General features: G+C 41.5%; 1 protein-coding gene across 6 annotated transcripts in view; it reads right to left on the bottom strand.

The window, feature by feature from the left end:
* SIN3A (SIN3 transcription regulator family member A) overlaps positions 1-15,100 on the bottom strand; it is a 68,025-nt gene that overhangs the window by 19,723 nt on the left and 33,202 nt on the right. For all 6 annotated transcript variants that reach the window (XM_060293981.2, XM_030874925.3, XM_030874923.3 and 3 more), the window contains 10 exons: positions 14,500-14,751; positions 13,772-13,924; positions 13,477-13,635; positions 11,480-11,569; positions 8,952-9,070; positions 8,164-8,374; positions 7,740-7,856; positions 5,120-5,358; positions 3,594-3,777; positions 1,953-2,526 (listed from right to left, as the gene is read on the bottom strand). In XM_060293981.2, coding sequence (XP_060149964.1) covers positions 1,953-2,526; positions 3,594-3,777; positions 5,120-5,358; positions 7,740-7,856; positions 8,164-8,374; positions 8,952-9,070; positions 11,480-11,569; positions 13,477-13,635; positions 13,772-13,924; positions 14,500-14,751 — 2,098 coding nt within the window. The remainder of the gene's footprint in view (positions 1-1,952; positions 2,527-3,593; positions 3,778-5,119; positions 5,359-7,739; positions 7,857-8,163; positions 8,375-8,951; positions 9,071-11,479; positions 11,570-13,476; positions 13,636-13,771; positions 13,925-14,499; positions 14,752-15,100) is intronic.

The following is a 15,100-nucleotide window of genomic DNA, read 5'->3' as shown; positions in this document are numbered from 1 at the left end:
GTTTCGTCAAAAAGTTCTTGGCTCCCCTGCTAAGACAGGAACCTGCTCTCGCAGCCTACAAAGAGCATCCCTCACACAGGTCGCCTGCTCATACAGCTCTTTCAACGGAGCATCAAGGGCTGAAGAGAAAAGGCAGGCGGAACCATACTCCAGCACTAGGAAACCTCTCGGGAACAGAAAAAGAGGAGTGCAAATTAAATCCTCTATGAATAATGAAGTGATCTGCATTTGTCAAAGTCCTTTTGTTTAAAAATGGATTCCCAATATTGTACTTCACAAATTACATTAAATGATTTGTACTTGCTGCATATGAATCACTTCAACCACCAGCTGGAATCTTATCAGTTGTTACAGAGACGTCTGGCAACTAGCAGTGTGCACAAGGAAAGGTGAAAGGACTCCGCCTTTAGTTTACTAAAATAAGACCCATTTACATAAAGCTCAAAAACAGGCAACTCTGATCTCCAGCGCTGGCAATCAAGACTGTGGCACGACGGGGCTACCGGTTATGTTCTGTTTCTTGATCAGGGTGCTGGTTATCAGGTGTGTTTGCTTTGTAAAAATTCGCTGAGCTACACAATTCGGATGTGTATACTTTTCTGTCTATGTTTTGCACTGCAATAAAAAGTTCACTGAAATGAAAAAAAATTACAACAAGAACTCTTTGTCTTTGACATTTAGTTACCTCTTTGTAAAATATAGGGGAAAAAAGGCTGAGAGCAAAAGCTGAGTCCATTTCCATTTATCTGAAGTGTGATGGATTCATTCAAGACAGGTTAAACAGGACAACTACTGTTTAAAAGAAGCAACTGGCTTGAGTTTCATTACAGAACATTACCTTGTTCGGATCCACAGCATAGGAACGGGCTGTGCTACTGCCATGAAAAAATGCTTTCATGTCAGAATAAAGCTGAGTGCTATTAGCGCAAACCACATGACCCACGATCAGTGTGAGGCTTGACATTATTACTCAAGAACAAACTGTAAGCCTCAAACCAGGTTAAGTCAACGGTCAAGCCAGGATTAGGTCATCTTCTGTCTCATTTCTACCCAAGCAGATGGAATCACTATACTGAAGTCTCTCAAGCTAGTATTAATCCAGATAAAGGCTTTTAGAATTAATTCCCAGGTTCATTAGCTCTTCAACAGATAGAAGGCCAGGGCTTCAAATGGGCTTCTTACACCAGTAACAGTTTTTTTTTTTAAAAAAAAGGAAAGAAAAGAAAAGAAAGGATAATTCACTCCAAAGATTGGCTATTTCCTAAAGAGCACAGAAGAAAGGCTTCACAAAAAAGCTTTTGGCTCACAGCTTAAATACCTAACTTATGACCTGAAGAGATATCTAGAAGCAAGCAGCATAGAATTACTTAGAGGATATGGTGGCTTCCTTAATCCTCATTTATTTTCCTTTTCCTGAGTCTTCTATCTTCATTCCTGCTCTGCCTGTTCTGCTGTCTCAAACCATCTCTTGAGTCCCCATCTCCTCTTTTGCATCTGTCTCAGGCATGAACAACTAGGAATTTATGTTCTGTCATGGAATGAAACCAACTATGACGTTTGAGTCACGTCTCTGTCCTTTCAAACACTTCGCAATAACCCAGAGATCTGCCATTTGGGAAACTGACAGTAACTGACACCCACTTCCCTGGTGTCCATGGTACCAGCTATTGAGTGTCCATGATCCAAGCAGTGCACAGGGTGCTTCTCATATTTTCTCCAATTGTCCCAACAACCCCAAGAGACAAGTAGTACCTCCATTTTACAGGTAAACAGGTTCACAGAGTTTAAGTAAGGTCACACAACCAGTAAACTGCGGTGCTAGGATTTGAACCTAGCCAGCCTCTAAGGCCTGCCTGTGCTCTATGTATAAAAGAAAGCAGTCCTGAGTCTAACTAGGCCCTGAGGTCCCCAACCCCTCACATCTTCTGTAGACTGACAATCTAAGCACTCACTAGGTTCTTTGAGACGTAGCTGGATGGCGGGGCTGTCACTCTTGTCTCGCTTTATGCCCAACACTTCCCGTTCCCACTCTCTCTCTCGGTTTTCTTCTTCAATTTGCCGTTCAGCCTGGGAACAAATCCGCAGCAGCCTCAAGCAGAGTATCTGGTGCAGTCGCATAAAGATATACCAGTTATTATTAACATAGAAGAGGTTGTATACTTCATCCATCCCTCTTAACTTCTGAGCTGCTGTGTTACTGAACAGTAGCTTGGACTTAGGGGGACTGCCCCCAACACCATTGTGCTTCTTAGCCGCCCCTGTGGCTTCATCTACATCCATCTCTTCTTCTTCCTCTTCCTCTACATCCGAGAGATCACCTCTCTGAGCAAAGAGCAGATCTGGAATAAAATGATGCATGATTTGCTTGATTTTATATTTGTCCTCCTTCTGAATGCCTGTCTGCCTCTTCACATGGTGGATAATCAGAGCAGCAGCATCTTCCAGAATCTGTTTGTCTTCGTAGGCAAGTGAGAGGTGTGGGCCAACAGGTACACCAGCATTTTCTTCCGTAGCCTGCTCTTGCCTCTAACAGGAGAGAGAGACAAAGTATTACGCGATGTACCTACAGGAACAACAAACAGACCTATGAGACTACACCAGCAGTACTTTCTATTAACCACAGTGGCCATTATTTTCTAACCCAAAACTTCCAGAAACAAAAAGATGATGTGCGAGATGTGGTTTGATAACAAAATGATCGGTGCCTTCCAGACATTGAAGACTTATAAGAGACAATGGGACAGAACTGGGATCATCTTTTAAAATTCCGGATTAGTATTTATGGAGGATACGATATGAAGTCTAGGATTTACTTTAAAATCCTTCTGGGGTGGGAGTGTGGATGGTGGCAGATATAACGAAATTGGCAAAATAGAGGTGATTAAGTTTATGTAAGAGATCATTTTACTATTCTCTCCCCTTTTGTGTATGTTTGATAGTTTCATAATACAAAGTTTTTTCAAATTCAAGATCACACCATTTCTAGGAATTCTCAATCACACTGTATTTGTTTCTATCCATCCCCTAAGACTGTGAGCTCAAAGAAAGCAGGATTAATTTCTTATTCATCTCTGTATCCTAGCTCCCAGTACTCTATATAATCCTGGTAAGGATGCCGAATAAACAAGGATTAGGAAGAGTCTAGGGGGAGTTCTCTGGCGGTCCAGTGGTTAGGACTCCACACACTCAGTGTGGAGGGCCCAGCTTCGAGGAACTAAAATCCCACAAGCCACACAGTGCGGCCAAAAAAAAAAAAAGTCTGGGGATCAATGATAGTATTTTAAGCTGTGGGAAGTTGAGATGGGCTACCTGAAGGAATATAAGGTACTGTTGGAAGGAAACAGATAGGGAGAGAAGTGGGAGAGGCGGGTAGTGGGCATGAACTGAAACCAGGATGGGAAACTAGTAAAACAGCTTAGTGAGGCTTAGATTTAAAATGGTAGAATCGGGAATAGAAGTCTATGCTATGAAGCAAGAATCAACAAGTTTTGGAGGGTCTCACATTCATATAACAAAGGTAATCTGCAGCAGTCAAAGCTACGCTGAACATACAGACTGGGGACGTCGCACAGATGTAGAGACCTCCAGCTCACCTCATCATAGATACTCTCAATCTCGTTGAGTAAGCTCTTAGACCTCAGGACCTTGGTGTCATTTTGTTTAAAGTTGATGCCTTGGTGGTCCAGAGATTTCAAGTAGTATTTCTCATTTTGCTCTCTCCACACCTTGTTAAAGCCTCTCTGAGCTTCTCGCCATTCTTCCTCTTTCATTTTCAACCTAGTGGAGTGGAAGGTGGAAAAACAAGACATGGGAATCGAGATGAGGGAATTTTAAGGCAGGGAGTCATACTGGAATCCTGGCTCTGCCATATTAGCCATATAAGACTGTCTCTTTATCAGTAAAATAGGGGTAACAGCACCTAATCTCATAAGGGTTTAGAAGCAAGAAATATGTCAGGTTTATTTTATTTCGAAGGTCAAAAGATATAGCAGATCTGCCAAAACTGTTGGCAACTTTGGGGTAAATTTTATTCAAACCAGTCTTGAACTCTGATACATGAGAAACTTACTCATTCAAGACTTACTTTGGGGAAGTAATTTGTCCCAAAGTCAGAAATCTTGCCAAGAATAGTTATTTCTCAAACAACATTCCACAGAATACCCTAGAAAAGGAGGTTCTCTTCCTTGGCCAGCTAAAACAAAGTGAAACAAGTTTCTTTGCTCAGGACTTCTGAGAACGTTTATTATGCTAATGTAAATGCAAAAGTCTAAGAGCAGAGAACTTGCACAATAACGTTCCTCTGGCCACAGTTTGGAAGTTCTAATGAGAACGACTGATCCTGATACTCTAGAAGAGAGGAGAGTAAAATCAAAACCAGCACTACAACTGAAGAATATCCTCCATCTCAAAGACAAAAGTTAAATGCTACTGGCAAGGAGAGGAACAGCTTGTGCCAGCTCTTGAGGAGAAGACTAGGGAGGAACAATAAAATCTGGGCACTTGTGCATTGTGCAGCAGGTAAGTTTTCACCAGGTGATACAGACAGAGGCCCCTATGAATCTTAGCTGGGATTCATAGTGTAGTACAGAGTGCCATGTGCTTGGAGGAGCCTGGGGCTCAGCCCTGGCCTCCTCCATGATACCCAGCCTTAGGTGGGTTCAACAGCCCCTCTATACCTCAGGCTGAAGTTTTGTTATGAGAAAGAAGACATTCTTGGTAAAAATGGCAAGCTAAGTCTTTTTTAATAACACATATCAATTTTACAAAGACAACGTGATTTTTCTTATTAAAAAACAAAGATGTGAACACTGGTTAGTACTGAGTGACAGGAACATGGGTGGCTGTTTTCTTCTTTGTTCTCTTCTCTATTTTAAAATATTACCTCAAACACACAGAGCATTCCACTATGGACTTTAAAGGTTTGTTCTCCACTGCTGGCTACACAGAAGCCTATCGGGAAGCTCCACTACCCCACACTCCACCTGATTTCCCACAACCAGGGTTGGGGAGAAATGGAGGTCTCATGGGGTAACCAAGTCGAAAAGGAGAATCTTATTTAATGGGACACTAGTCTGTCAAGGAGCACACTGAAGCATGAAGGGCATATTCACTCAGGTACCTTTTAAGGACAATTGGGACGGCAATGGAGGGGTTCTTCCTCAGACCATCAATGATGTCAGCTGCTTTATCAGCATATATCCTTTGGAGGGCTTTTCGATGGATGACTTCTGATGTGCCCCCGAGGGTGTTGTCCAAGCGAAATTTGGCTTGTTCCTCAGCAGACAAGCGGGAAAGCTTCTTCTGTATTGCTTCCAAAACCCGGATCGTTGCCAGATTAGTCTCTAAAACTACATCAAGCTAAAGAAAAAGACAAAGTATGTTCAGGACCCCAACCAGAACAGAATAGCTGTCAGGCGTATAAGGTAGAAGAAGTCAAACTCCTTGGATTTGAACCCTGGCTCTGCCATACCATAGCCATATAAAACTGTGTCCTTATAGGTAAAACAGGGATAACACCACCTACTCCCATAAGGTTGTTTTCTGGATTTAACAGTACAATCCATGTAAAGGATTTAGCACGACGCCAGGCATGCAACAAACATCCAATAAATGATGGCTAAGCGGTAGTTAATACTTGTACCACCACCAGTGTGCTTTACTTAGGACTACTGGCCCCCGGCCCCCACACCAGAGGGACCTAATAGGAAACAACCTTACAGACACTTTCCCCTGAACTTTCATGAATTACTAAGATGTTACAAACAATAACAACCACTACAACGAAATCCCAAAAAGACCATTCAAGATTACCAATCAGTCTCATGAGTAAGGTTTTTCAGGGTAACTTGAAATGTTTAAATATTTAATAGCCTTGTTCCATATCTAGTAATAATAAGAGCAGTGGCTATCATTCCTTATGGACTTCAATGTCGTATCTGTGGGTAACCATTTAAATTCTTACTGAATTTCTGGCATTTTATTTTCTGGCAAGGGCTTAGCCCTGACCTGGTTAAGGATATGACTAGCAACCTTTGAGTTAACTTTTTTCCAAGGCTTAACACAAAATTCTCCAGATGAGAAAAAGAAAATGAAATAAATGAGCAGTCTCAAAGGTCTATGACCAAATGTCTGCGTGTTTCCTAATTTTTGTAGTTTCAGGACTATGGCAGTCATTTTGTCAAATATTTCTGGTTGTCCCCCCACTTTTCCCCAGTTATGGATAAATGATGGATTGAACTTCCTGGCTCCCTTGTGATTAGATAGGGCCATGCAACTAGTTCTAGCAAATGAGTTTTGCACAGGTGAGTCAAAGTAATGTCTATTACGTCTAGGCTAGAGCATTTAAGGGTGCAAGATCCATCTGAGCTCTTTTTCCCTCTAGTCACTGGCACTGTTCAAGATGGTGGCACTCTGTCAGCCTAGGTCCCCAAGTAATTCTGATGAGCAGAATCTCCTGCTAAACATCATGCACATGTAGTATGATGAAGAAATAAATCTATTTTTATAAGCCACTGAGATTTGGGGGTTGTCTGTATTGCAGGAATGTTAACCTATACTGATGTATAAAGGATTCAAACTAGTCCATCCCATCCAATCCTAAGTATGTGCATGTGCACACACACACATTTCTTGCGTCTTAACTCTCTGCAAGTGGGAAATGAGGCTGTTGCCTCTCATTTGCAGGCATACTAGTCAAGAATAGGAATACCCTGTCAAAAACAGAGGCCAGTCTCTGCTTTCTCACACATCATCTAAACTTACTAAACATAGGTAAAAAAGAAATGCTTTCTTTAGCTTGATAAAACTTTCTATAGAAGTTAACATCTGTCACGATTGAGTTTTCTGCAAATGGTTGAAGCTCCTCATAAACGCTGGGGCAGAGATGGCCAACCACCTGCCAGTGGCCAAGCAACATGGGGCTCTTCATTCAAAACATGCCAGAAACAGATGAAGCAAGTGTGAAGGGGGATAACTGGCAGAGAGCTAAATCAGTATGGATGAAAAAAGGAGCAAAATATCTCCCATCCATATGAATGAGCAGGGGCAGTCGGTTTTATATAATAAATACATTAAATAGGATGCACGTAATTTTACCTCTCAAGACACAGTTAACATTCCATTTTTGTTGCTATCAGTGAACTAGACACTGAGAATTGAGTCCATTTTCAGTACTCCCACTCCTGGTATTGGGGCTGTCTACCAGCTCATTTCTTCACTCCAGCTCTTCCTTTCCCAACTACTTTAAAATAAAGTCCCTAACTCAACTTTCTTTCAAATGGAGCCAAATCAATATCAGAAATATGAAAGAGGAGTTCCAGTTCTCACAGAAGAGCTGGTTTGCTAACCATTTTAAGATACCTGCTAAAAATAATACACACTTTAAGATAAATAATTTAAAACAGCTGCAAGAAAGCCCACTAGGTCTTCAGATACTGATTTTACATACCATGTAGACACAATAACCTTTAAAACGCTATTGAAAATTCAAAGGAGTATTATTCAGCCATCAATGGATAATTTCAGTTACAAAGGGTAAGTAACATTTGTCATAAAAATATTACTAATATATTTGACAAAGTCGTAAAACATGGTAAATACAATAAGCATTTACCACAGAAGAACGTGAGCCTCTTGCTCCTTTGTCTTAAAAAACCAACCCTCCCAGGTAGGTATTTAAGATATCCTCTTGTTCCAAATCTCCCATTTCCCCAAATTTCAAATGATAAAGGAGCTTGTACCTCAAAACGTTCATCTTCACAACGATAGATATGTTCTTCATACTGAGTTTTCTTGGAACTAACAAAGGTGGAGTCCTCAGACCAGGAGGGGAAGGAAACCCAGGTATCATTTAAAACCTTTGGGTAAAAGAAGAGAAATTGAAACAGAAGTGTAACAAAGTTTTCAGGTGATTCAGCGTTCTCAATAAAAAAGACAACACTTTAGGGGAGGGAAGAAACAGTTAACATTACAATTTTCACCTTTAGCAAGTTTAAAAAGATAGTAAGAAAAAGGCTCTCAATAAAGGTATAAAACATTTTCTTTTGAAAAAAGACAGAAAAGCATTTTGATTTCCTCATTCATGTAAATTCTCCATCCCAGGTACCACTCCCTTCTGGAGGAAGCTGCGGATTCAGGGCTGATCCTTTCTCAGGGAGGTCTTACCTCTTTACAGAGAGGAGTCCGTCCTGTACACTTGGGCTGCTGGTAACTCTTTGGCAGGGCTCGATAGCTGGAGCCCAACCGTTTACAAGAGGCATAATCTATCTCCATGGCAATGCCCTCTGTGGCTCGTTCCTTTGGAAAGGTTTCCAGATGTACAGACTCCTTATAGCCCAGAAAGTTTTTAAACCAATTAAACAATTCTGGGAATTTCCTGAAGAATCAAACCAAAAATTGGTGAGCAATTAGAAGCATGATGCAGTAATCCTGAGGTGTGACTACCACTATCTGGTGTTGGCTCAGAACTCTACTACCATTGGACAAATTCCAATGACAATTATTATTTCCTGCCTAAGAAGCAGTACTTCTGAATACCTGGCTTCTCCTTTTCTTATAAAGTGCTCTAAGACCAATTAAGGTGGTGATGGAAGAACTGTACCAGGCAATAACAAGCCATTTTCTAATCAGGAATATTGCTTCAATGTTCAGATAATTCTTAGGTTGTCAAAGTCAAGATTCTAGAACCCTGGAAGAGATTGGTCTCTATAAAACCTCCAACATTGGTCAGGGGATCAGGAGACCACTAGTCTTGGCCAATGTCCTCTCTGCCTATTTTTTCATCTCCGAAGTTGAACTAGAAGACTTCCCAGAGGACTCTCTTGACACCGACATTTTATGAGTCAACTGACCCACCACAATCAAATTAATTTTGCCTATCACATACTCCCACAAACTAAGTTTTATTTCACCTCCATATCACACATCAGGGCTAAGCTCCTGACTCCACTTACCCCAGGAACGGAGAGACTAACTGCACAAGCTCCGCCCGAGAGATCACCTCCTGGTTAAAGATAACAAGACAGCGCAGGAAATTTTCATAGGCCTCTGCACTCCGCAGAGCCTTTCGGACCTTATGGAGACAGCCGAAAGAAAAATAATTAAGCAAGGAATCAAGAGATCCTGGATTGCTTTTAAAAGACTGGGGAAATTTGAACTGTATTTGACAATATTAAGCAATCAATGTTGGTTTTCTTAGATGTGTTAATGCTTATGCTTGAAAAAAGGTATCATTTAAAAAGGAAACAGTAAAATACTTATGGATGAAATAATACATTATCTGAGATTTGTCCCCAAATAAGAGTACACATGAAACAAGTACACGGGGTAGGAACTGAGAACCGCTGAGGTTAGATGGCGGTGGCATGAGGAGTCATTTTACTGTTCACTTTAATTTTACATGTTTAAAGTTTTCCATAATAAAAATTCTGAAAAAGAGATCCTGGAGTAAAGAAGACATTCACCGTCTCACATGCCTGATTCTCTGGACCATATCAGAGTTACCCAAGCTTTTATTGCCTCTCCTAACAGGTATGTACAGAAAGAATCTTTGACAACACTCTTTTCGAACTCTGGTAATCTTGAATAATGACCTTTTAAAATAAGGTACTTTTTGTCCTCTGACCTGATTCTTTTCCTTTCTCCATTTATAATATTGAGAATTTTAATATCCAAAATGCTTAAAAAAATGGCATAGACAAAGTAATACTAGCCTGGCGAGATGAGCAATCTGGACTTTAATTTCATATATAGATATGTACTTAGTATTGTGGGGGGTGGAGACCCTCACACCAAGCCAAGCAGTTTATCAAAAACCCCTTCTCCAGGCTCCCATATACTTTTCATAACGATCCATCAGTAGACACTATACCGAATGTGTACCTTCAGAGCAAATGACGAATATTTACTTTTAATTTTTATTAACTTGTAAACATATATAAAAGCAGACAGAATAGTCTAACGAACCTCTTGTACTCACCTAGCCGCAATGATCAATACATAGTAAATTTTGTTTCATCTATGCCCATTTCCCCCACCACTGAATTTTAAAGCAAACTCCAGACTTTTCATCTACACACACTTCAGTATGTATCTCTAAGAAATAAGTACTTCAAAAATGACCAAAAAAAATACCACCACTCTTTTAAAAATTAACTTACTCGGTCCCCCATCCCTCACCCTTTCCTTACCATTTGCTGGTTGTGACCTGGACTTCTACATTTGTCTCAAAAGCACCAATGACCGGGCTGCCCTCAGAAATGGTTCAAGTCAGAGCCAGGGATGCTTAACTGTTTTGCAGCACAGCTCACACAGGCAGAGAGCAATCGGGAGGCATCAATCATGGAGATGCTAAATCATTTGCCCTTTTGCAAAAACACAGAGGTGAGGGGCTTCCCTGGTGGCACAGTGGTTGAGAGTCCGCCTGCCGATGCAGGGGACATGGGTTCGTGCCCCGGTCTGGGAAGATCCCACATGCCGCGGAGCGGCTGGGCCCGCGAGCCATGGCCGCTGAGCCTGCGCATCCGGAGCCTGTGCTCCACAACGGGAGAGGCCACAACAGTGAGAGGCCCGCGTACCGCAAAAAAAAAAAACAAAAAAAAAACCCCAGAGGTGCAAGACAGGTTAAGTCACCACCAGATCAATCCAGGCTGGTTCCTGCCAGTGAGAAGTCTGATGTTTGCCAGCTACCATGATGAAAGTAGTCTGCTAATCAAGTTGACTCCAAGGAGGAAGTCAGGCACATACCACACAACACCGTTCAGACCAGTAATCTCAACTCTGGCTGCTCATTAGAATCACCTGGGGAGCTCTGACAATATACAGTTAAATCAGAATTCCCATGAACCCAATATGCGATACCACAAATAAGTATCACAAGCAATCAGAAGGTTAAAAGTCAACTTAAGTCCTCAACAATTGGTGCACTGACACTCCCCACTATACAGATCTGGATAGCTACAGCAGGGAGTTCCAGATATCTTTTTTTTTTTTTTTTTTTCTGTACGCGGGCCTCTCACTGTTGTGGCCTCTTCCGTTGCGGAGCACAGGCTCTGGACGCGCAGGCTCAGCGGCCATGGCTCACGGGCCCAGCCACTCCGCGGCATGTGGGATCTTCCCGGACCGGGGCACGAACCCGTGTCCCCTGCATCGGCAGGCGGACTCTCAACCACTGCGCCACCAGGGAAGCCCCCAGATATCTTTTGAGAGTAATATCATGCATTTCTTTTAAAGCTTTCTTCCACCATAGCAAATGCTGTATTTTGTGGTAGCTACTTCACAAAACTGAAGCAAACAACGCTACCATTTCTCCAGCTGTGCTAATAGTTCTCATAGACTGAAAGGACCTACAATTTGAAAACTATATTAAAAAGTAGAAAGTCCTAATCAGCTTGATGCCTCTAAAACAAAATCTTCTTGGGGACAGGGTGATTTTCTTTCGGCATTAGTAGCTAATTTTAAATCCAATTCACTCATTACTCACCTTATCAAAAAATAATGATTCCGTTCCTACACCATGTTTGCTGGCATCTGCCATAGAAGAATCCTTGAGGCTGAGCAGTTTGGGTTTCTTCTGCAAAAAAGGAAAAACACAAACATGTAAGATTCAAAGCATGGGTTTCTCTGGGTTTTATTTTCTTCTTTTTGTTTTTTTGGCTGAGCCTCTTGGCTTTATGGGATCTTAGTTCCCCAACCAGGGATTGAACCTGGGCCCCTGGCAGTGAGAGACCAGAGTCCTAACCACTGGACCACCAGGGAATTCCCTCTCTGAATTTTATTTTCGTCTCTGTTCTAAGGTTCCATCACTGACCACCACTGATTACTAATTTGCAACAAATGAGAGAATTCAAGCCACTGACTTGCTTTACATCCTAAAAAATTTCCACTCCTCTATTTTAGATTCTCTATTTTAAATTGCCTGTCAGTTTTTTTCCCAGAGGTTCACAGATCATTCTACTTCCCAAATACTCTCTCTATAAATGGTCACAGCATTACTGTGACGTTAGAATTAATATCCTCACTTTTTTCCATGGGCCAAAAGTAACTTTATTTGGAACCTAACGCCATTGCCTTGTCTTCCTAGCTGTGGAGGCAGAAGAGGCTGTAAAAATAGCTGGAATACACAGAAATCAATCTTTAACCTTTACCTTTTAATCGTTCAATTTAAAAATTCATGAAAAAAAAAAGTTTATTTTCCTAACAGGAGGAATAACCACCTTGTGAGCAATATCCACTCAGACCAACTTAAGATTGCTCTTTCAAAGCATATGCATTGGCCATACGTAACTACCAGGCAAAAATTTTACTTTAAAAAAGCCACCTCTCAACTACCTGTGAAGAAATGCATAAATGTTTGGAGAAGCAGCACGTTTACCTTCGCCACGTTGCAATACACTCTCTTAGGAGCCATAGCCTCTGCTTACACTGCATAAGGAGAAGGTAGATAGGGAATCCTAATCTCCCAATATAGGGTTTCCACCTGTGGGTAATCCAGTGTGGGAGGAGACTAACATTGGCCTCTATCTGCTGACCTGATTCCTGCTACTCCTGTAACACTCCTTACTAAAGTGAAGAAATATAATCTATTACTATGTTCAACTTGCTTTCAAAAGGAGAAACCATTATAAACACTGAAAAATAGTTCTTCAGTAGTACTTCAAAAGTGTCAACAACACCTAACAGGTCAGTCTTTGTGGTTATTTGCTTATTTACCAGTCACTTCTTACCATAAGAAATTCCACTAGCTTTTGCTATTTTTTAACTAAATTCTGCCAACACATCTCTTCAGCGTTATATACAGCTTTAGGATTCACTGAAGCAACATTCAATACATACACCTAGCCCACTCCCTAGCACAGCTGCCCCACGTCAAAGAGGAAGGGAGTGGGCTCAGCTTTCTGTAGGCAGACCATCAGTGTTTACTCTAACAAGAAACATCACGTGATAGGTCACTAACAGGAATTGAAGACTCCTGCCCTCTGCTGCAGCCCAAAGGTCCTTCCTTGGAGATTAAGATGATACAGATAAGATCTGGTAACCCAACAAAGAACCATGGACAGGATAGGCCTCTAGACCAAAGAGATCCCACAGAGCATATGTGCTTTTCACAAGAGGACCTCAGAGACTACTGACTTGTTTAGGAAACAATTATCAAACTTAAAAATCTTCTTTCTTAGCACAAGGCAGGAAAAATTAATTAAGTCTCAGAAATCCTTGGCAGGAAACAAAAAAAACAGATTCGAGCTACCAGCAAAGAAGAGGGAAAATATAAAGAAAACCAGTAAGAACTCAAAAGTACAGTAATCTGAGCAATTAGCACTATTCTAACATTCCTTCACAAGCCAGATAAAAAGCTTTGCATTGAGTTTCTGTGACATACACCAACTAACTCCCAATACCCAGGATCCAACTGTCAACCCTTGAGCACTGTCCACTAGTATTGCCCCGCAAAGTCAAAATGAGCAGCTGCGCCCTTCTTACCTTCACTGGAGGGGTGGCTCCCGTTCCAGAGTGCCTGCGGATCTGGCAGCCATTCTGGCTGGGCCTCTGCGGCTTGTTGTTCAGTTGAGGTTTCTTCACAGTGCCTCCATGGTCATTTCTCACAGAATCGACCTTCTCAGCAGTTGTTTTGCTTAAAAGCTAATTAAGACACATGAAAGAGATGAATGCTCTTATTAAAGCAAGTAAGTTTCATTTAGAAAAAGTCTCCTGATTCCAGCTTCCTAACTTATCTAAGATAACCATTCTCAACAGTGTAGTTCTAAATAAAACTTACCACAGAGCTGTTGGCATCTGGTAGGAACTGTCCAAACTCTGATAACAGGTCTTCCTGATTTTTAAAAAGGCGAGCCACCTGGGCATACACCTCCTGCTCAGTCAACGCTGGAGTGTAGTTTCCTCCAGCTTCCTTGGCATTCCGCTGCTCTTTCTGATGGGAAATTGCAAATGGGAAGAGATCATATTAGAAGGCCACTGTTTTGAGTGACTCACTTTTGCACACTTTCTGAGATGTCTGGTAGGGGCTTTGTATGTTATCTATTTGGGCTGCACTTAAGAGGAAAGTCTATGTTCTCAGCACCTGTTTTGGCTTCAAACTTTGTAGTTGAGAAAGGAGTGGAAGATGGTGGCTGACAATTCCTTTTGAAAACCAGGGCAGTATATGTGAATGCTCAGGGGACCACTACCAACTGATAAAACACAAAGTATTAGAGAAATTCCTCCTTCTATTGTAGGTTAACTATATTACCTAAATCATTCTTTAAACTTTCCAGATAAATAAGCATTCATTTCACAGAGCAGTGACTTTAAAAATCCTGACCGGCTGCTACAAGGCAATTAAAGTCAGGTAAATCACACTGGCTTTATAAACACACATCACAGTTTCTAACTGGTTAATTTCCAGTAAGAATCAGTGGACACAATAATGGTTATTCAAGTCTTCTTGGACTAGCCATCCCCGGAGAGCAACCTGGTTAAGACAGGTTGAAAGGGCAACTGTCTTACCTGGTATGTGTGCAAAATCTCCAGGAACGCTTTGTAGATGTCTGGTTGGCCCTGGAACCTGTTCTTGATCTTATTGACATAGTTGATGGCATGGTTAAACTCCACAGGTTGATTGTTCTGCAAGGGCGGGGCTGTTCCCAACGAGATTGTCACTGGTGTATGAGGCTGGACAGGTGGAGAACGTGGGGACGCATATGGTGGGAGTGGGGGAGTCTGCTGACTGGCTGGAGTATGTGCTTGTAGTTGGGAAGGCTAAAAGGAAAAAGTCGTTATTCTCCTCAGGAACACAGATGGTTTAACATATGAAAGAAAGGTCAAAGTAAAGAGAAACAAGGTGTCTGATCAACATATATAATACTTTATTCACTCTGGCCAGGCCACTTTAGCCCAACTCAAATCACACTGGGTAGGGGTGGAAAGTGTAGAGGGTTCACACATTCTAATATAAAAGTTCCAGTCTCCAGTTTTCTAAACACAACCTTAAAAGTGGGCTATGTCTCCAACTACAAGGAAGAATTTTCATATGCAATTTTTAAGCTCACTTGCTGAACAGGTGCAAATAGAATAGGAAAAAAACCCTCATTCTACATAGATCTTTAAT

Source organism: Globicephala melas, chromosome 2 (genome assembly GCF_963455315.2).
Source record: "Globicephala melas chromosome 2, mGloMel1.2, whole genome shotgun sequence".
Taxonomy (NCBI): Eukaryota; Metazoa; Chordata; class Mammalia; order Artiodactyla; family Delphinidae; genus Globicephala; species Globicephala melas.
Note: the sequence above shows the minus strand (reverse complement) of the source record. Positions and strands in the feature narration are given on the sequence as shown.